This window comes from Microchirus variegatus (genome assembly GCF_963457635.1).
Source record: "Microchirus variegatus genome assembly, chromosome: 5".
In the NCBI taxonomy this organism is placed as follows: Eukaryota; Metazoa; Chordata; class Actinopteri; order Pleuronectiformes; family Soleidae; genus Microchirus; species Microchirus variegatus.
The window spans coordinates 35,133,897-35,155,558 of record NC_139806.1 but is presented as its reverse complement, the minus strand read 5'-3'; the positions used below and the strand labels follow the sequence as shown (position 1 = coordinate 35,155,558).

Genomic DNA, 21,662 nt, shown 5'->3' with positions numbered 1-21,662 from the left:
ACTTCTTTAAGAATGATTATAAAAATCGTAACAAAGTTACTTTCACACTCGTACCTGGGTGAGCTTGTCTCATATGGTAGGTGACAGGATATGGGTGAGATTCCCCGCACAGCTCACAGATGGTGTCTTTTTCTGGGCCACCCATGGCAAGCTGCGCCATCTCTCCAAACAGATTCCCTCTTGGACGGACCTCTGCCTTCTCCCTTTTCTTCTTCTCCTTCTTTGCCTTTTTACTGTCTTTCTCGTGTTCCTTCTTCTTTAAGATCGCACTGGACCCTGGGCTGGGAAAGATCATGTTCTGAGTTGCTGCCTTGATGGTGGCCATTGATATGTCCTCCCAAAAGGCCACCAAATGCTGTAACGTTAATGGTAGGATCGACTTTGCCCTCATAGAAGGATGAGAAGTCATCTCATAGGAAGTGGCGTCTCCTTTGCCATCTTCACACTTCTCTGGCAATGGGGGTTCCTTCAACATGGACAGCACCTTGTTTTTGTTGATGCTGCCCATTTTAGAGATGTCTGGACCATGTGGAGCAATATTAAACATGTTGAGTGCAGAGGAGATCTCCAAAGAGTGCCGGTTCTTTAACTTACTCTCCTTCTCCTCAGCACCCTGTGCTCCCAGGGAATTGCGTATTGGGGCATGCTCTTTGGTCAAGTCCGGGTTGAACTTCAGGAAGGACGAGCAGGCCATGGCGTCATGGACTATACCTTCATGCCAAAGGAATGCTGCAAAAACTGCTCGCGCACACTCTGCCACAGAGGGTGACATGGCCTGTTTGACAGGCTCTGTGACTTTTGATGTGCTCTCACCTTTAAAGAGGGGCCCAGATTTGTCCTTCTTTGAGCGCGTGTGTCGACTTGAGGTTTTGCGACTAACTTTAGGTGAAGAGCGGCCCTCCAGTTCGTCTTTCACAGGAGCTTTGCCGATGCTAAAGTGCACCTTACATGAGTCTTCATCAGCATTGTTGACCTCCACATTCTCATCATTGCCGTCCTCATTAGAGAGGAGAGCACTAGAGGTGCATACTTCCACTACTTCACTATGAAGGTTCTCTTGGGTTACATGAGGGGAAGGAACACGGTTCTCTACATTGTTGATAATGCCTTGATTTGGATCTTTAGGGGACAGTTTTGGTTTAGGGGAGGTAGATCGGCCTCTAAGTGGCTCTGTAAGTGGAATCTTCTTCTTTCTGAGTGTCTCCGGGTCCAAAGTGTAAGAATCTGACTTGGATCTCTCTCTGGGAGGGTCAAATCTGGCTTTGGAGGAGGGACTAACTTTTGGTGAAAGGTTCTTGTCATGGTGGGATGAAGAGGAGTGCTGTGAGGTGGTGTTGGAGGGACTCAGCCTGCCTGAGGAGGACACACCTTTTTGTTTGGGAGAAGAGGAGCGAGAGCCGGGGTTTGGGGACTCAGCTCTCATTCCTGAAGTTCTACCATCCGCCTTCAGAGCTTGCAAAGTATTGTGATTGGGCGAATGAGAGCGACTGTGAGAGTCAGACCTCAGTTTGGCTGTATCTGACCGCAGGATGAGCGCTTCACTGGCTGAGAGTCCACCCTCCCCAGTCTTGCTCCTACTCTGTTCGACTGAGCGGCTTCCCCGACTCTCCTGTTTGGACGAGCGATTCTCCTGACGGTGTTTGGAGGATGGGGACATCGGCCGCGCACCAGACATCAGGCTCCCCCTGTCACCTTAAAGTTAAAAATCCAAACGGTTACACCACCAACAATCACAGCTTTACTGGAAATAGTTTAACTGTTAAATATAACTGCAGATGAAACAATCATCATGAAAAACAAACGTTAAAAAAAGATATGGTAGATAATGGCAGAAAGACAGAGAGGTCCTTAAAATGAAAGATGTTAAGCCTTGCATAGAAAACAAAAACAAGTAATGACAGTTGCTTTGTCTGTAGCAAAATAAACTCTGATATGGATGAAGTAGTGGACAATAGAGAAATGCAAGATGGATTCCAGCCCAGTTCTAGGACCTTTCCAACTAATAGTGGATCAAGCCTTGGTCTTGACCAGAAACACAGGAACTAGAGTAGTAATGTACTTGTAATGTAATGTAATTGTCTGAAATCAAAACCTACTTGTTTATCAGGTACCAAGTTCATTAGTATTGAAGGTTAAAATAGCTCTCACGCACAATGGCCCAAATGTAATTTTTCACTAGTTCAATGCACTGGACATTATCATTCCCAACAGAAGCAGTTGGGGGTTTTCAGGAGCTCCTACCCACCCTTCAGTTCAGTCTGAAGGCGGCATACATGCTGTAATTACCCACCCTTTTGCCTCAGAGCAAGAGATGAGAGAGCAGTTCCATGCCCAGCCAAAGACACACTGCTTTTTTGCACACGCTCACGAGAAGCAAGGCTGCGAGATGAACCATCTACAGCGAAAAACAGTGGAGCAGGTCAACAAACAAGCCATGGAATGCAAGGCCACCACAGACAGACAGAAAGAAAGAAAGAAAGAAAGCACAAATAAGCAATGGGGTCAAGTCAAGAGGGTGAAATAGAGAGAGGCATAAGGAAAACATGTTAAAAGTTTCGGAGCAATTATAAATAGATAAGTAGACAAAATGAGAGACATGAAGAGAGAATACTTAAACTGAGGGTGGGAGATCATTATCTGGAGCATTTTTACTGGTTTGCTTAAAAGCCTCTTCACACGCCAATTGCAACCAATTCATTAATGCATTGTCACACCTTCGAATCATATTGAACTGCCCGAACGAAATAAATGGATCGTGATGCATCATTCAAACCGTCATCTCATCCTCCCTCCCCCCATGCACGTACCCCTCTTCGTGCATTTATCGTGCATGCTCAGAAGACAACACCAGAGCTTATGCTTGCTTTCTAAAAATTCAACGAGACAGTCGCAGCAACGTTACGGCAGAAAAGGTGTTGGGTCCTTTGTTTTTGGGAGAGCCACTGCCAAGAAAAAGGTCGATCAGAGTGACCCTTGACCAGAGTGAACATTGGTGCTGCGTTTGAGCGATGGTATCAACTGAAAGCCCAGAAAGGGCTGCAAAGTGATGGCATGGTGGGCCCGTTTCTAGTGGACAGGTAGGTTCACTTTATGTCTTTGTGTTCTTTTGCGAGTATTGTTTTTGGGCATCCTGTTGTCATTTGAAAAAGCATCAAAAGAAAGTAAGCATCACCAAAAAGTACCGATGCTGCACAGTGCCCGTGAATCCGCGTTTGTTGTGCGTTTCTGTGCGCTGGAGGCATAGCTTCGGATAGAAGTCTGAAGAAAGGGGCTTTGACTTTTGAATTAAAAATGTAGCCTGCTCTAATCGTTCTTCCAGGACCTCCAACCTCATCTTTAAAGGTGAAAAAAGAAAATTGGTTTCATGGAGAAAACTATTTTAAATGTGACATTTTTTATTTTATTTCTCTTGTTTCTCTGGTCTCGTCTTGGAAAAGGAACATCTTTGGCCCAATGCATCCAGTTTGTCTGCAGTTTAACAAAGGCAACATTTATGAAAGTCTCCAAAATAATGACGTTTTACTAAAACTACCCAACATCTAACCCATGTTTTTTTTTTTCCTGTGACACCTCCATAGGACATAGAACTAGGTGAGTAAAAACTGACAACAAAGTTTATATAGCAGACTCAAAAATGTTGTTGCTGTTGTTTAATTTCTTTTAAACTGTTTTATTATTCTAGAGAGATTAAGTAAAGAGCTTCTGTTGTATTTAACATCTATATTGGAAAAGTCCTTCTTGACTCATAACCAACTTTTTACTTTTTTATTGTTTTATCCATGCAGTGAAGCCCTGGGCTGGTTGAGATGAGAAATGAAATAAGGTTTTAATTAAAAATGGATCCAAAGTGAAAGAAGCAACAAAAGAAAAAAATGCAGCTCAGACTATTACACCAGCAAGTGGCAAAATATCATGTTCAACAAGGTGTTTGGTCTAAAATGAATGCTGCAAATTTTGTTCTCAAAACAAAAGTGACAATCACTTATAATGCACTTTTAAGACATTGTCACTTGACTTGTCCTTTCTAGAAACAAGATTGAAACACTGAACAGACATGGTGCCTTGTTGTGGATATTTCTGCATTGTAGAATATATCCCTAATGCACTCCCCAGAAAAAGAAAAAAAACACAAAATTAAGAGAAAAGAAACATAACAACGAAAAGCTGTGAAGCGAAACGAGCAACACCTTTGCAAGCGAGTGCTGTCAGAAAGCAGGACAGACTTACTCAGAAGCTGTGGTTGTGGCTGAGACAGTTGGGAGGGGGACTGTCCAAACACAAATGGGCTGTGGACAAGGGAGGAAGAGGAGGAGGAGGAGGGAGGTTGGGCGGCTTGCTCAAATACGGAGGAAGAGGGAGCTGCTGAGAGGAAAGGCCCAGACTGAATGGAATTCAGTATGGCACTCAACCGGTCACCTGCAAACATGGAGACAGAGGAAGGGGGAAAAACTACAGCTTATACTATGGTCTGAGGTTTCCGAAGGGGGTGACGGTCATTCACTGTTCATTTTCAGTCATCCAGTCTTCTATCACGAACACAGTAGATGTGCAGAATGGGAGGAACTATTATGGGCATTCAGGGTCCTGGAAGTTGAAGTTGTGCTCATTATCTACACAGCGACAACATTAAGCAAGTGGCCATTGTAGAATGTATCAGGGTTTCGAACTCTGCTGGACAAAGAAGTGCCAGAAGTTCTAAGGGTGGTTGAGCAGCTGTATCAGGAAAGGCCTGCTTCTTTGATCAACAGCCAAAAATATGGGAAATCTTGTGTGAAGATGAAAAACTAAAATAGAAAAGATGGAAGTGCGATTCTGATGGAGGATCCAAGCGAAAACCAAAGTAGGCTATTGATTGCACCAATACTGGATAATTATCCAGCCGCAACTTGAAGGAATTTTATTTCCATTTAAAATAGAAAAACACTGTGAATTGACTGTAGCTCTCATTGGACCTTTTGAAGTGACTGACTTCTTCTCCTATTCAATGTCAGATATGCAGGTTGAGAGGGGCGTCTTAAGTTTTAAGTTCAACAATCACTCTGTGACAAACAGAAAGCTGCATGACCGTATCAGAAGATGTGCAGGGAAAAATGTCAATGTCATTTTCCATAAGGATGATGCTGTATCAAGTGCTTCACCATTCACAACCTCTCATCGTTTATCATTGTGGATTTATTCTTTTGACAATAAAATTGTTGCTTGCTCAAAGAAATTTGTCACACGGTGCCGAGTAAAACTGGCAGGAGGATTTTTTTGCATGACTGAAGCATCAATGGAAGAGGATCCTGATGAACAAGGCAAATGTCCTTTACCCATTTCACACATTTACAACTGGGTGCAAATCATCCACCATTGAACAACCAAGGCAGGGTCTTTGCACCCGACAAAGTGTAAATCCAACCAAAGAGTAATCTGCACAAGTCACCATTTAGAGGGTTGTGTCTGTGTTAATAGCAGCTCAAAAATAATCTTTCTGGCATTCAATTAACCAACAGAAATAAACAGCTCTTGTAAATTTAACACTTTCAGTCAAGTAGAAGACTTGGAAGCATATGAGCACACCGTGTATTGAAAATCTCAGCATTTGTGATGAACAAAGACACATCAAGAAGTACCGATTTGTCTAACCGTGATTAGGTTATCAGGATAAGGAGTATTAACATATTAATCTCCTTTTAAAGCAAAGTGAGGTGAATCGCCATACGAAGAAGTAACTGACACAGGGTCAGCAGTCAGCACAATATTCAGGCTGAAAGATACATAAATATGTTTGGAGCAACCTTATCTTCGATAGAGTAACAAAACTGACGAGTTCATTCAAGTGATTGTCAGCAATATTTTTGAGTGAATGATCAAACGGCGTCTAAGACACTAATTAAAGATAAAATAAAGGGAAAAGCACAGAGACTCATCCAGGGTCAATACACAACTAAACAAAGTCAATTAGCTGTCCAGATGAGTAGAAGCACACTGACTGGCCCATGCACACAAACACAGAATTATGCCTGACGTTGCAGAGATGTTAGGCATGAAATAACAATAGCAGCACAAAACGACACAAAAAAGCATGCATAAATAAAAATACATTATATATCAGTGACCAACGACACTGAGTGACTCATTTGCAGAGAAGTGAGATCTTGTATGCTGAATCAGGCAGAGAATAATCGACACAATTGGTCAGAGATAAGTGAGATTTGAAATATAATTTGGTGAAACTAAAGCATCACTGAAAATCTTTGACTGGAGTCTGAGGACCTAAAAGTTTCAGGCATAAATGAGCAGAGTCATAGAATGTGATGATGTTAAAAGCGAAGTGATATGAAGATTGAGGACATATTTGCCAAAAACTGCTCTTTGATCCCACCTTTGTTGTTGGAGATGCCGTAGTCAAAGCCCTGTGCTCCATTTGAGGTTGCAGCTCTGTTGAAGGCTTGCACAGAAAAAGGGCTTGGTGGTGGAGTCTGGGCCCCATGCTCAAGCAAAGCTTGTTCTGTTGGAGCAAATCAGATTGTATTCACTTACATAAATGAAAACTTTGAAGTTCAAATTCAAACTCTTTCCTCCTGTTTTAAATTAATTTGAGCTTGTGAGCAGTGTTAAAAAGTGAGGTCTGGCTGTGGCTTACCCTCATCATGGCGAAGGTACTGGTTTCCCCCACGGTCTCTGGCCAATGACCAGGCCTCTCCTTCATCACTCTCACAGAACTCCACTACACTGTTCTTGTCCAGCTGGACCCAGGTTCCCTCTGAATTGACCACCTGATACACAAAAAACACTCTTTATCTGAACTCAAACACACACTGGACACTTGTGTCACATTTAAATACTCGTCTGGTTGCTGTCTATCAAAAGAAATGCTGCAGCCATTTTCCCTATCAACCCACAACTATCCATGTCATGTCATTACTGCACAAAAACCATGAAAAATCACATGTAACTAGTTTAGTGTATCAGCCGGTAGTGCGGGAATAAGAACAAGATGAAGCTTAAAGAAAAGGGTAAATACAAAGATGGAAGTATTAGTATCTGCAGGTTGCACATCTTGCTTCCAAGCAAGGCATTTAGTACAGGCTCAAACGTTTGAACAGCATGACACACCACATCAGCCAATGACAGGTCATATCCAAAAGAAGGTAAGCTCCACTCATCATCAGACCATGGCAATTTACATAGCGTTTATGAAGTATATTGACAGAATTGTGAAAAAGTGCAAGAAAGATACAGTCAAGGCACAGAGAAGCTCCAGCATTTTGTGATCAGACTTCCCCAGAGAAGTCTCGAGGCAGCTGAATATGACACCCTGAAAATGCAATGGATTTATAGACAAACTGAAATTAGTAAGTCAGGAAGCACATAACAATGCTGCAGCCACAGATGTTGATTAGATCCCAACAAGTGGAAAGATTAACCCACCCAAACCAAGAAGCACCTGATATACCCGCTTAGAAAAAACAGATTATGCTCTTTACATCCAAAATCAGTTTAGAAAAACAGGGAAGTCTAATTTCTGAGTATGAAGGCCAATCTACTTGCATCAGCTCTAGTACATTACGGGATCTAAACAGACTGATTCATTCAAATTCAGCCACAAAGAAACACATTGCATTATTTGGGGTGAGTGCGTACCTCGCCTATGGCCTTGACCTTGTTGCCAAGTACTAACATTCCAATGGGGATACCCCTAAGGTTTGGGCAGCTTCTGATGTTGTGACCAGAGGGGCCGGTCTTCACTACCTTATAAAGCCCCGGGCCGCCGCCCTGCCCTGCCCTGTTCTGCACCCGAATGGGGGCTTCATGGGAAGGGCAGCTGCTCACCTCCTTTACGTTCTCCTCCGATTGGTCCCTGACCTCCTGCAACAGGCAAGAGCATGGATTAGAAAGTAGCAGTAACACATCAACAGGTTGCATGTTGTAAAAATGTGACCTAAGTCAAGGGTCAAGCAACTAAATCCTGATTTTATTTATTTATTTCTTGTTTCATAATGAAAAGCCACTGTTAAAAGTGTAACAGGGAGTTGTATAATGAATTGTATGAATTATTGGTCAACTTTCCTGGAATACATTTACTGGATAATTTGGTTGAAGAATGATTATTTGTCATAGCAAGAAAATGCTAATCAAGAGCACCTGCACGTGATCTGTCTGATGTGTCAGTTAAATATGAATCTACAGCCAACAGCTGGATAGCTTAGCTTAGCATGAAAAAACACAAGAACAGATGGCTCTCGTCATGCTTTGTTTGTGTAATCTGTACATTAAAATTAGACAATTATATATGAGGTCTTTTTTCTTGGCTGGTTGCAGCTCTTGGGAGTCACTGTGACATTTTAACAGAAACATAAAATTACTTTTCTCTGAAAATGTATTGTCCAGCACCTTATCTCTGTAAAACCACATCGTCAAGCTGTGTCTACCACAGATCGAACCAATGTGACGCATTAATCCGTGAGCTGTAGGGCACCACAGACTTATTTTATCACTTTAAGACAGAGGTGGACCAGCTGCCTGTTCTTAATTGTGATCTTTAAACTGTGATACACTAACCTGTAGTCTTTCATTTCCTGGACAGAGAGCTGTAACAATCTCCTTATCTAGCAAATGATCCAAAAAAAATCCCAAAATGTCGAAACTATTCCTTTAATGCGATGCTTATTATTTGTATATATATATCGAACTGAAAGGATAACAGAAAACCTCCATTCACCGCAACCCTCGAGAGAATAAAGTCATATTTTAAAATTGTTTGGATTGATATTTAACTGACGATATACAAAAAACAGGATCCAATTAAGTACAAAGTTCACTTATTATAAAACAACCTAAAAGGAGACATGCTATGACACACAAAGATACAGGACTATGTTTGACAAGCTTTTCAAACAAGACCTCATGCAACAGACTGGATATTAGTATCTTCAACCCCATGCAACATGAGACCCTTACACTGCTGCCATCAATAAAATAGTAGTATTCCCTGACATTCAGTGTCAAAACTACACACACAACCATGCAACTGTGGTTCGTCCTCATACACCTGATTAACAGAGTGGAATTTTTTTTTTTTTAAATGTCACAAGGGGTTCAAGAAGACAACATGAAGATAACGAGCTATGAGCAATCAAGCTATGCATCCCCTGTGATACAACTCACCTGTGGTGGGAATACAGTTAAGGGGGTCCACGACAAAAAGCCGATATCCCTGACTCCTTGGCTAGCGTTAAAGACATTCTGAGCAACAGATTGTGAGACAGTCAAGAAACAGTAGACGGCCCGAGAAAGGAGAGAAGACAGATGGGGTTGCTTGTGTATTTTTTTGGAAGGAGATAAAAAAAATTTGGGGGTCTGGCTCCTCTGAAATTTCCCGGATCAGAGGTTATTTGAGAAAGTGAAGAAGACAGGAAAGAATCTGAGTGGTGTAATAGGCTGGTTAGTTGTGGAGAGGGTTGCAAACACAGGCACAACCCTGTCACTTTATGAGTGTCGAGTCAAATGCATTAAAAATGATAGAAAACCTAGTTGCAGGAAAGAAATGAAGATTCACTCTAAATACCATTTATTTCCAAATCCATGACCAAATCGAATACATCTAAAGAAGAAACTTCCAAAAAAATTGCCAACTTGGATGATGTAGTGTGTCATGCTGTTCAGACAGAGACCTTGTATGGAAGCCACCTTGCACCTAAAGCATCCCAATGCCAAGGTGGAATTATAGAGCAGTAGAGGCATAATTTCCCATTGACACCTTTTGTGGACCAGTGAATGCTTCATGACAGAAAACCGCCTCCATGTTATAATCATGTCTTTCTACTGCAATATTCATGTCCATAATTAGATCCAGTCATATTCCTGATTTGATTCTGTTGCATATTATGGCGGGTTTTGTGGCATGGAGCAAAATGTGAGAGAAAACCTTGTTATCACATGCCATAGAGTGCAAGCTTTCATGAAATGTGAGGAGGAGGCAACAAAGAAGAGAAGACTGAACAGTGCAGACTAATGCATTTCACCACAGGATGAAATTGCTCCTTTACTATGCAAGTTTTTCCTTGTTTGTCAGTTCCTGTACTGGGGAACACTTCAGTGCACAACTACACTCCCTAAGCATGTGAGAATTTGTACCCAACTAAGCACACAGTGGTCACATAATGGTAAACTTCTAAATATTGCCTTTAAACATGAGTTAGCGCATGCATGTCTTATGCAAGAGCAGTGGATGCCAACCACAACTAAGCCTTTCACTTAAGTCATCTCTGAGCTTCTTTTCCCCAACAACACAGGAGCCTCTCCTACGATTACAGTGAGTCACACTCAGCTCAGCAGGCCTTCTTCTACTTACGTCAGCTGGGACCAGTAGGCTCCTGCCAAGGTGCTGGTTAAAAGAGAGGCACCAGGCTTCAGTGTACCCATTCATGCTGGGAACATACTTCTTTACAGTTTCATCATTGAGCCTGAGCCACACACCATCATCATTGTGGATCTACAGGAAAACAAGCAACAGAGCACAGCACAGCCATGCCGTCCTGTTACTATGGAAGCAAGAAGGGCAGCACACACTCGCTAAGTCACTCACTCACTCACTCGCACACTTCTGACACCACAGAAAAGTCAAGTCCAATTAGGGGACTACAAATTGACAAAATGGTGCAAGTGATACATGAAGAAACAAGTCAGTAGTGTTGCTATCAAAATGTGAGTGCTCAGATATTAACTAATATAATAACTAAATAACTAAATGCAATCTATTTCACAGTGCTATCATAAAGTTAAGGATTCCAATGCTTTATTTTTTATTCAAACCCATTTCACGTCTTGCATGTATGGTGCCTTTTCTGTAGCATCAGAATGCTTTGCAAGATAATGAAGCAACACAAAGTAAGAGCAACAAATTGATAAGTTTTGAAAGAAAGTAGTTATCATTACTGCGAGAGGCAATTACATGATACACAGAAATCATTGAGGAAGAAATTACTGTTAACTGTTAATCCAGACAAAAATAGGATTATAATATTTGTGATTTAGTCCTTATAGAGCCAAAGAAGAAATCAAATACAGGAATAGATTAAAAGTGGATAGTGCTTCTGCTGGTCTACTTATATTCCACCTGGTCTAAAAATCAATTACCTCGTCAATGAAAGTGATGGTGCCATTGACATGCACTATGCCTATCTGTTCACTCTGCAGGGAGGGGTGACTACGCACACGCAGGCCTGCGCTGTCCTTGGACACAAATTTGCGGACCTGGGAGAAGCAGAGGGGAGATGGAGACCCGTGAGCGGCAGGAGCAAGGAACAGAAAGAAAAAAACAAAAGACAAGAAGTGCAGCAGGAAGAGAAAGTAGAAGAAGCTGGACAAGTTGACATTGGGAGACGACATGCCTTAGCCCACACAGAACTTGCTTTCGAGTGAACACATACACGCAGCAAAAGATGAGGAGATTTGGGCAGCTCTATTTGCCTGTGCAACTTTGTTTTGATCCAGATTCTCCCATCTATGTCTGTACTGGTGCATGGAAATTCAAGGAATACAGACGGTATACACCCGTGTTTATCAAAAGCATTTGTGATATTGTTGATTGTTTCCCCGTTATAGAGTTCAAATTGGTACATGTTTTAGAAAATGATGATGAGCATAATGTTGGTCCATTTTGGCATTTGTTTCTCTAAATTTGTGTTATTTCCAAACACCTTTTCCTTATTAAACAAAGTCAATCTAGGCAGCTTAAAAAAACAACTACAATAGCAGCAGCAGTCAGTATATTTACAGATACAAAACAACCAGAGAACTAAAGAGTAACCAAACTCATAATCATTAGTCTCAAATCTAGGGAAATACAAATGGACACGATCAAAAAGAAAGAATACAACACACTTTGGAAAGCTTAAAACCACAGCCAACAACACAAGTTCTAGCATGACAAGCAAAGCAGAACAAACTTTACTTTTGCTGTTAGAATAAATACATAGTATACTTTGCCACAAAATAAATGTAATCTTTACACTAAACTGAATGTTACTACCAGACAAGATGAAATAGATATTGCTCTAGAAAGCAAGCAGTTTGCTTATTTTGCAAATATGTCCGTCTCTTTCCCTTGCTACATGCAAATGTCTGGGTTTTTCCCTTTACAAAGATATCAGATTTCAGTGCAAATACCATGGGAAATATTATCATTCCAGTTCACATTTCTGAAAGTGCCTTGTTTCAAATATATGTTGTTTTCGATTAAGAGTTTAGTTAAAGCAGGTCAAGTTACAAATTGTTGGTAAAAGGTACTTGACAAGACAAACTGCATCTGGTCTCTGTTGAATTCCATGGGTGAGGGCATGCATGTTTTTACTATTCATGTGTTTATGTGTGTTCATGCCTCTGATGGTAAAGGAAAAAGCTTACCTTGCTCGGCTGAGGTTCAGCCTTCGGTTTCACCATCTGAGTTCCTGGTGGTATCATACCTTTTGGAGGATCTTTGACTTCAACCTCCAAACCAGCATCTATATGAAAAAGGCCGTTTACAGCTTAACATGGTAAAATATGGTAGCATATGGGTATTTCTTTAGCATTTAAAAAAAGTATAACCAACTGGCATTTAAACCGACTTACCGATTTCAATGCTATCAATAGTTACATGGATTGTATAGAGGCCGACTGCTCCTGGGGTCCAGTTGGCGCTGTAGGTTCCATCAGTGTTGGCACGAATCAGCATATTCTCGCTGGGTCTGAGTGGGAAAAGGATTAGTAATTAGTTTGTAACTAACCCATGACATGACATGTTTTTTTCCAGTATGATCTTACTTACCTCTTTGGCGTTGGGGAGGCAAATCGCAGCTCTTCAAAGGAGTAGTTTTCATATGCCTGAAATCATATGATGAGAAAAAGCACGACTGTGAAGGTAACAACAGAATCACTGCTCGACCTACAACAAATTGCCAAAATAATTCAGTCACATCACAACTGAATCTTTATCAGCTGTATATGAAATGTTGTGAATTGTAATTCTGTGTGAATTGTAATTCTGTGTGAATCTTTGTCAGAATTCATTACAACAGTTACTCTGCCATTTTGTTTATGTTTATGAACTGCAAACATGAAACAAAAGCATTAACTCTAAGAGGAGGCACATTTATGCTGAAACTGACGTTTTTAAACATATTTGCGGATGGATGTGTCAACATCTGCAGGACTAACCTGCTATTATATATATATATAGGTATCAAATAACTCTCCCTAGTGGAAAATCTGCAGCCAAAGGAATGTTTATTGTGAGTCTGTGAGCGAGCGATGCGTCAGTTACACGATGCTGACCTTCATCATGGTTATAGCAATGTATCGAGCTTCTTTCACAATCACAGGCTCATATGTGGACTCCAGCTTGGGCATTGGCAATCCTCCAAAAGTAAGATCAGGTCCAGAGGACGAAGGGGAGGAGCTTCCAGGTAAGCGCTGGAGTTTCTTCATATTCTCAGGCTGCATTGACTTCTTTTGTGAAACAGGTACAGCCTTCACCTCCACCTGCATGAAACAAAAACAAATTCAGAAAACTAGAAAACAATGGTAAAAATTTAAACAAGCAGCAGAAAACCCAATGCAAAATATCCCTAACCTTCATGTTGGGAACATGCACCACATCTCCATACTGGTCTTTGGTCTGTACAACTACAGTAGCTGGCCATCCACAGCGTATATCATCTTTGTTCAGAATGAGAGATGTCTTCTGAGGGTCAGCATAAGAGTCTGGCTGCAGCCACCTGGATGTGCCAAAGAGAGAAGATAATGAATACCTATACGTCAACAATCAAAACTTGAACCTAAACTACGTCTATCATGAAGCTGGATGTGACAAGAAACAGCTTGAGTTGCGCAGGCAGGTCACAAACTCTTACCTGGCCAAACGTCCTCCACTTGAATTCTGTACACAGGTGATGTAGTCCTCAAGGAAGGAGTGCTCGTTGGTTTGGAGGTGGAGGGGCAAATTCCCCTCCAGGGCTTCGAGGATGGTGGGGGAGTGAGACAAGGCCAGACCCTTTCCCAGGATCCCCGAGTGGGACTTACACACCTGAAGTGAGTGTAAATGAAGTGAGAATGAAGCAGAGGAAAGTTCTGAAGAGATGACTTTATTCAAAACAAAAAACAGTTTTCATATCATATCCCTAAATTGAACAGATCATTTACCTGTAAAGAGGCTTCTTCAAGAATCTCAAGATCCTCCTCTAATTCATTGCCTTAAAAGGAAAAGAGAATCATATGTACAGTTCACTCAAGATGCCATACAAGATTAATCTGCTGAGTAGTCCATGAAATTAGTGTCACAGCATCATACAGTTTTTGTTTTTTCCCCTAAAATAGTGCAATCACACTCTTATCCAGTTTCACATACCAAGTGGGAGGGCCAGGTCTTTCTTCATCAGAGCTGCAGCACAGACGCTGCCCAGGTAGGCCAACTCTTTCTCTAGTTGGATGATACCCTGTAATGTCATAAATGCCTTGTAAGAAATGTAGTTTTTACAATGCTACAGGGTGAAGCAAAGTCACAAGATGTATTCATGATACTTCACAGGAGTGACTGTACCTCATCAGAGCCAGGGTTGAACTCATATCCCACAGCCACACACTTAAAGCCGTAGAAGCAAGCTTTCTCATCTTTGACATAATCTGAGGCCGTTTCCAGTGAGAAGAGAACTTCATTTCCTGAAAATGGAGATGAAATAAAAAATATAATAGTGTCTTTTTTTTTGGTAATTTCACTGTATATATGTTAAACTTGAAGATGTATGGCCATTAAAAGCTGAACTGTTAAGCTTGTCTTGCCTGGCAGCACAAGCACGGTGGTTGGCCAGCCTGTGATGCCTGAAAACTTTTTCAGCTCAGTCCAGGTGTTGATCGTGTCATGGATCAGAGGTTTGCCTCCCAGGCTGGACAGGTGGAGCGTTCTGCTTGGGATGAGCAGGCGGAGAACATCCTCTGGCTGTGCAGTTCCACATTGTGGATCAAACTCAATGGTGGTCCAACGAACACACTCTGGAAATGATACCTGTGGCAAAGCGAGGTGAGAGTGAGCAAGGCTGATTTTAACTGCGCCTTCAATTGTATGTCACCTGCTAATAAATAGAAGATGATATCTTACCTTGTATTGTGTGACACCTGCTTGCTTGTAAGGGTGATCACTCTCCATTACAGAGTAGTAGTTTGAGGTGGTACAAGCCGACAAGCCCTGTTCAGGCTGGTTGCCAGTTGTGCTGTCTGTTGATTGGTTGGGATTGAAGGTGGGTGGGGCATATTTTTGGTTGAGGGCAGAGACGGCAGGTAACAGCTCCTGGACCAGTCCAAAGACCTCCACAGCAGCCTGGATGAGAAAGGGGAGACATTTAAGTTCAATTCCTCATTAAGTAGAGTATTATTGACATGAAATATTTTCACTCCTGCTTTGACCACTCACCTTAGGTACAGATGCAGCCACAGGGCCAATGTAGGCCAGGATAAGGGGCAGGAGCATGGAGAACAAGCTGGAGGAACTTAATAATTCAGGAATATCATCCACTGTGATGAACAAAGGAAACAGATGAAGGGTTAGGTTGAGGTTGAATGTTTTCGATCTAAATTCAATCAGTGCTTCTGTAAGTTGGCTGTGCTTACCATCGACAGCAAATGCCCTGTGAAGCAGGTCCTTTGCAGCTCTGACCACAGCACTGACGACAGATAGGGATCGGCTGCAGTTCTTGTCTTCCTCATTGGCTTTGCTGAGCAGCTGAGACTGGAGGTCGCCATCATACTCACTCCTTTCATGATGACAAAAATCACAAGTCAGAAAAACAAACACTCCACAGTCAAGATATTACATAACACTAGCTTTTTATCTGTACCTGTAGTAGAGAATCTGTGGAATCTGTCCTCTGGTCTGGTTGGTCCCATTGCTACTCAGGCTGCAAGTGCTGAAAGTAAAGGACACACCATCCGAGCACTGCACTGTCGTCATGCCTCCATCCCCATTAGCTGTCCTGCTGCCGTAATTTCGCAATCGGACAGCATACTTTACCCCTTCCTGCAACAGTTAAAAACAAAAAAATAATCACTGTTACCATCTGCGTGTCTAACAAACCAGCAAATAAATGAATCACAGTAACAGCACCTTAAGAGGCACAGCCTTGTCCAGGCGAATTTCAGCAATATCACTAGGAGAGTCATCGGTGCTGTAGGTGCCCTTCACCAGCTCAAGAGATGTCCACCTGTGAGAATGTGCCGAGTCCCCTGGGTGCTCCGTCTGTGCCTGAAAGGTTGTGAGAAGAAAAGTGGTACAAAACAATGACACAACAAAGCCTTAAAACTTGTTAAGCAATGCCAGGAGACTCTATAGTTGAATTACAGCTAAAAATATTTGCTTATCACTTACATCATCAGCCAACACTTCTAGTTCATACTCATGAATGCCCCCTCCTCCATAGACGCAGACGCCCACCAGCACAACCCCTGGCTTGTCCACTGTCAGACAGATGGCATCCGGTGAGCCATTGCCTGTGTTCCAGCTCCGGCCCTGGCTTGTTTTAGTGAAGCGATTGGGAGATGCTTTCACAGAGTGGAGTGAGTTCAGACCGTCAACCTTAAGAGCAAGAATACATTACGCAAAATACTACATAACCATGTACAACTGAAAAAACACATTTTATTGATGTTTATTCAACAAATGTGACAAAATAATACTAGTAATTAATCTAAACCAATTTCTGCTTCCTCTGCATAAATATTAATTCAAAATGTTAAAGCAGTATGCGTTCCATGAGTGAGGACAAAGCATAGGAAACAGTGTTAGGACTCTGCGTTCTAGGAATGTTAGAGATTTAAAACTTGCAAAGAGATAATGCATGGTTTCTACAAAATACATAGTGAAATTATGTGAATGAGAAATAAGAATAAGCCATGTTTAGATTGTGTAAATTAAAATACTATTTATATCCAGCCTGCTGACAACAGAGAGCCAGACATAGCTACAGAGACTTATCTAGGTGCTCTTGAGAGGATGAGTCGTTTCCCTGACAACAGACTATGGAGAAAAACAGTGATGTCGAAGGCTGTCATCGAGTGACGGTTACTGTGACAACCAGAGCTAAGGAATGCTGTTTAGAGTACATGGGTATGACAAAATTATGAGGATTTCATGAATATCTGCCCCAGTATTTTAATGACAGCAGAACAATACAGAAAAGCCAATGCCCTGCTTTTACAGCTTGCAATAACCCTGATTTTGACAGAGGATTCAAGATGTCTGAAGAACTAGTATGAATATTGAACTGGCCTCCTTGATACACTCAAAAGCGTAAGAAAAGCGAGAAAAGCGTAAAGCATTCATATCATGGATAGAAACTACTAAAGGTTAAAAGCACACATAAGGCACAACATAATTCTGTGTCTTTCTTAAAGAACACTATGTTTGGTATACATTTGCCACGGACACACCCTGTGCCCTGACCTTTGTTGTGTGCATGGTTAGAGGAATAGGTGTTACCTCAGAGCCGAGGGCGGAGGCAGTGAGCTCGGAGACAATAGAGGCCAGCAGGCCACAGGTGTTGGAGACCAGGTGTGGAGAGAACAGCTCCACCTCTTTCCTCAAACTCTTCCTCACGGGCAGCACAACAATCACCAGCATCTTCTCCAACACCTCACGAAAACTGGTCATGCCCATCAAGTTCTCCTCCGTCTGCAGGGGCAAAATATTACGTTAGGGTGCAATAAAAGGATATGGAAATATTAAGATGGGTGTGTTTGTCGAACAAACTGCCTGCAACGTGCAAAAACTCACATGGCTTAGTTTCTCCATATGGGCCACCAACAGGGGGAAGCGGTGAGCAAGGGCCGAGTCATTCTCTGTGCTGACCTGTTTGACCAGTGAGCGCAGCAGCACCTCCCCATCATACGCAATGGGCAGGATGGACGTCAGCTTAACTGAGGTGTTACACAGAGCTGACATCACAGCTGCCAGTAAACGGCTGCTGGATGTGCGAAAGTTGGCTTCCGCGATGTCCTGAAATACAGAGAAAACATTTCAAATGATTTTCTTAAACTCAGCTGATATTTTCCCAATAATCAGGGAAATACTTTCAGGAACAATGATGAATAGGCTTTTAGCAGTCACTCCAGATAAGAGTACCATGTCTATTATAAAATATAATAATATTATCCTACAGATAAGGGATTATAAGTGCAAGGAGAAAACTAGGAAATATTACAGACAAACTACCTGGTCAAGGCAGTTCAGTAGATCACAGAGGCAGGCCCACTGCAGAGCTGGGGTTGGATAGAAGGAGTGAAAGCAGGCAGTAAAAGTGTTATGACACTCCTGCAGCACAGCTTCCAGCAGGGTGAGAGGCTGAGACAAGTAGCCCTGGGGGTCATTGTCCAGCTTGGTCAGGCAGTTGTCCATGCCTTCTGACAGGATCTTCTTCAGGAGGCTGCGTGTCTTTCCCACGCACTCTGCCAGCTTGCTCGACTCCTCCACCACAGCCTTGGTGCTGGCTAGAAATCAAACAGCACACAATCAAGATTCCAACAGTGTTTTTTTGGGGGGAACATTCTCCATAATATATGATATATAAACACAATCTAGAGGGTCAAGCATGTACAAGTAGTAAATGGCAGATACCCTTGTGATTTTAATCTAAGATGATTTAAGTCAATTATTCTTCCGTTAGAATGTATAGGAAAATGTACATTATTTCTTATTCTTAATGAAAAATCAATTTTTGCTGAGAATACACCAGTAGATAGTAATAGATGAAATAGTTCCAATTTCTGTGTTTCTACCTGCAATAGGAAAGATCTCACAGATGTAGACCCTGAGCAAACGTAGGCAGCATGTGCCAACAAAGCGCAGTCTCTCCAGGTCCAGCAGGGTGGCTGTGTACTGAAAGCCCTTCAGCCCTCGCAGCTCCTCCACACCCAAAACCAAGGTAGTCCAACTCCAGTGTAGGATACTCAGCAGAGACTCAAAACACTCCTATGGAGAGACAGAGATGGAGGCAGACAGCAAGTCATGCATGGGTCTATGAAAGCTACATTGCTTTGGGAGGAACAAAGACGAGACCAGACGCAACCAAAAACATAGCGACAGTACTCACCACTGACACGGTTCGAGCAAAGGAGCGTTTAAGGATATGGACTGGTTCACTAGACTGCTGTTTCCCTTTAGATGCATTGCCATCATTAGAAGGAAGCCTAAAGTTAAACACATGAGAGAACAATCCAAATCACATATTTGACAAGTCTCTACACAAAACAATCTAATATTACAGGTAAGGAATTGTGACGAACTTTACTAGCCTGTAAAGTAGCTGGGGTATTTGTCCCGCATTAACATCTGTCCCATTGTTTGACTTCTTAGAGCTTTTGAACTGAAAGACCACACTGAAAAGGAACAAAAAACATATTTTAATCCACACATTATCTAAATGTCATGTTTATCAAATAAAAAACAAAAAAAAAGTATAAAAGTGATTAAGTTTGAATGTAATTTTACCCATCGTCTGTGGTAATTGTAGCCTGTCCATGAGAGCCACAGTCACTGCTCGGACCTGACACTCTGGCCCACGCCACATACCACCAACCCAGCTGCAGCAGCACAGGCTCATCAAACATCATGGCATATTTCTCTCTACAAGTAAAACATCATTATTCAAATATCAGTTGCAATTATATCATTCTGAATTTCTTTTTATAAATACTTATACACAGTAATGAACAGTACCTGGCAGCACAGTCATAGGCCAGAACATCAGTCTCAGCCAGCAGATCACCATCTGTCTCATGGTCACCCCCATCAGGTCCCAGCTCAAAAAGCTGCGAGAGGAGTTTAAAATATTTTCAATAAGTAATTTGACTTTGAGTGTATTATCCTTGTGTATTATCCTTATTTTCTTCAGGTGGTGTGCTTCCTACAGTGTATTAACTCTAGCTCTGCAATTAATATGGTCATGCTACTACATTCTTACATTTTATGAGAATAATTATATAGAAAAACGTTCCCATGTTACATAACCTCCTGACTCCTTGTATCTGATTGGATTAGTGGTGGGCATAGATTTTTTTTTTTTTTTTTTTAAATCGAGATTAATCTCACTAATCTTGAAATTAATCTAGATTAATCTAGATTCAAATGGCTAGGTTTCACGGTATATGACGGTATTTTTTTTCATGCATAATCAGGTGTTCACAGTATTCTCTACTGGTTGAGAACATAATTACTGAAGTAGATTAACTTAGGATGGTCTATTTTACTGTCATGAATACAGTAGAATAACTCCACACTAGTACAGGTTCACATGGCCCCAGAAAGTGATGAGCTACTCATGAATCTAACAAAGTGACGAATGCAAATCAACATCTTTTATAAAAATTCCCTGTGTTACCTGCTGATGTGGAGGGTGCTGACCTTAACTTCATGCATTCTTGATATTCTAAGACATGCTTACTAGGGCTGTCAAAATTACTCAAAAATGATATTGAATATTCTCTCTGAAAAAAACACAGATATTCAAATATATTCTCATAGTATTTGCATCGCGTATCTGGGGTGCGTTGCATCTGGGGGCTTTTCAATCAGCAGCACGGTAACACTGATAACGGCCCACCTCTAATATATATACATATATATACACATATATACATATATACACATACATATATATACACATATATACACATACATATATATACATACATATATACACATATATATATATACATACATACATATATACACATACATATATACACATACATATATATATATATATGCATACACATATACAGATATACAGATATATATATACATACACATATACACATACATGTACATATATATATATGTATTGTCAAGAGTTAGTGAAACACAGACACTAAAGTTGTATGAGTGACTACTTTAAGTGCTTTAAGTCACATCTCACTTAAAGCACTTTCACAATACATTTGTACATATTAACAGCACTACTACTTAATTTAACTGGCTTTAATTATGACAAAAAATATGCAATGGAAAAGTACAATGAACAAAAATAAAAGATGGCCCGAGTAAAACAATAGAGCTCACCTTGATCTTGGCAGTGTACTCCCCACGGCCCCCAAACAGGCCAAGTCCACCCAACAGGATGTCAGCATCAGCACAGAAGCGGATGGCCTCTACAGAGTGGGCCGAGTAACCCCACCCACCACCATGACCTACAAGATCACACATGGGATCAATAAAAAAAGGCACAGGCTGTACAGGGTACACTGTTCATTCACAATGGCAATTTACCCATTACTGAACATTATTACTTACAGTAACAGTGTGATTTGTTAAATTCACAATAGCAAATCAAAACCTATAATAACCAAATGAGTTTTAAATGTCCTTGTTTGTTATGTAGAAGCCCACTTACTTTCAAATCGGTTCACCACACTGTAGTCTTCTTTAGAGTAGACCTTCATCACTGCCTGGGTCTCTTCCTCTGCACTGGCTACGCCCATCTTTAGCTCCTGCATGGCCGCCAAAGTGTCCAGGCAACCTAAACGCACACACCAGTATATTTCTCAGCATCAAACAGTGACTAACATCACAGTTCCTAAGCCATAGTTACCACTCTGACAAACAGTTTGTGCAACTCTATGTCTGGCTATGAACACACAGGCCGTGACCCAAC

At 41.5% G+C, this 21,662-nt stretch overlaps 1 protein-coding gene across 1 annotated transcript in view; it reads right to left on the bottom strand.

Annotated features, from left to right (window-relative positions):
* mycbp2 (MYC binding protein 2) overlaps positions 1–21,662 on the bottom strand; it is a 53,507-nt gene that overhangs the window by 10,180 nt on the left and 21,665 nt on the right. Inside the window, exons 23-55 of the mRNA XM_083890073.1 lie at positions 21,402–21,527; positions 21,071–21,198; positions 19,730–19,821; positions 19,502–19,636; positions 19,306–19,389; positions 19,104–19,200; positions 18,790–18,982; positions 18,227–18,501; positions 17,789–18,010; positions 17,495–17,686; positions 16,385–16,591; positions 16,124–16,261; positions 15,858–16,036; positions 15,631–15,773; positions 15,434–15,534; positions 15,122–15,340; positions 14,806–15,028; positions 14,567–14,685; positions 14,375–14,462; positions 14,170–14,219; positions 13,881–14,053; positions 13,601–13,745; positions 13,303–13,509; positions 12,797–12,852; positions 12,601–12,716; positions 12,394–12,491; positions 11,125–11,241; positions 10,340–10,480; positions 9,154–9,231; positions 7,630–7,854; positions 6,629–6,761; positions 6,368–6,493; positions 55–1,692 (exon numbers count right to left, since the gene is read on the bottom strand). Coding sequence (XP_083746199.1) covers positions 55–1,692; positions 6,368–6,493; positions 6,629–6,761; positions 7,630–7,854; positions 9,154–9,231; positions 10,340–10,480; positions 11,125–11,241; positions 12,394–12,491; positions 12,601–12,716; positions 12,797–12,852; positions 13,303–13,509; positions 13,601–13,745; positions 13,881–14,053; positions 14,170–14,219; positions 14,375–14,462; positions 14,567–14,685; positions 14,806–15,028; positions 15,122–15,340; positions 15,434–15,534; positions 15,631–15,773; positions 15,858–16,036; positions 16,124–16,261; positions 16,385–16,591; positions 17,495–17,686; positions 17,789–18,010; positions 18,227–18,501; positions 18,790–18,982; positions 19,104–19,200; positions 19,306–19,389; positions 19,502–19,636; positions 19,730–19,821; positions 21,071–21,198; positions 21,402–21,527 — 6,264 coding nt within the window. The remainder of the gene's footprint in view (positions 1–54; positions 1,693–6,367; positions 6,494–6,628; positions 6,762–7,629; positions 7,855–9,153; positions 9,232–10,339; positions 10,481–11,124; positions 11,242–12,393; positions 12,492–12,600; positions 12,717–12,796; positions 12,853–13,302; positions 13,510–13,600; positions 13,746–13,880; positions 14,054–14,169; positions 14,220–14,374; positions 14,463–14,566; positions 14,686–14,805; positions 15,029–15,121; positions 15,341–15,433; positions 15,535–15,630; positions 15,774–15,857; positions 16,037–16,123; positions 16,262–16,384; positions 16,592–17,494; positions 17,687–17,788; positions 18,011–18,226; positions 18,502–18,789; positions 18,983–19,103; positions 19,201–19,305; positions 19,390–19,501; positions 19,637–19,729; positions 19,822–21,070; positions 21,199–21,401; positions 21,528–21,662) is intronic.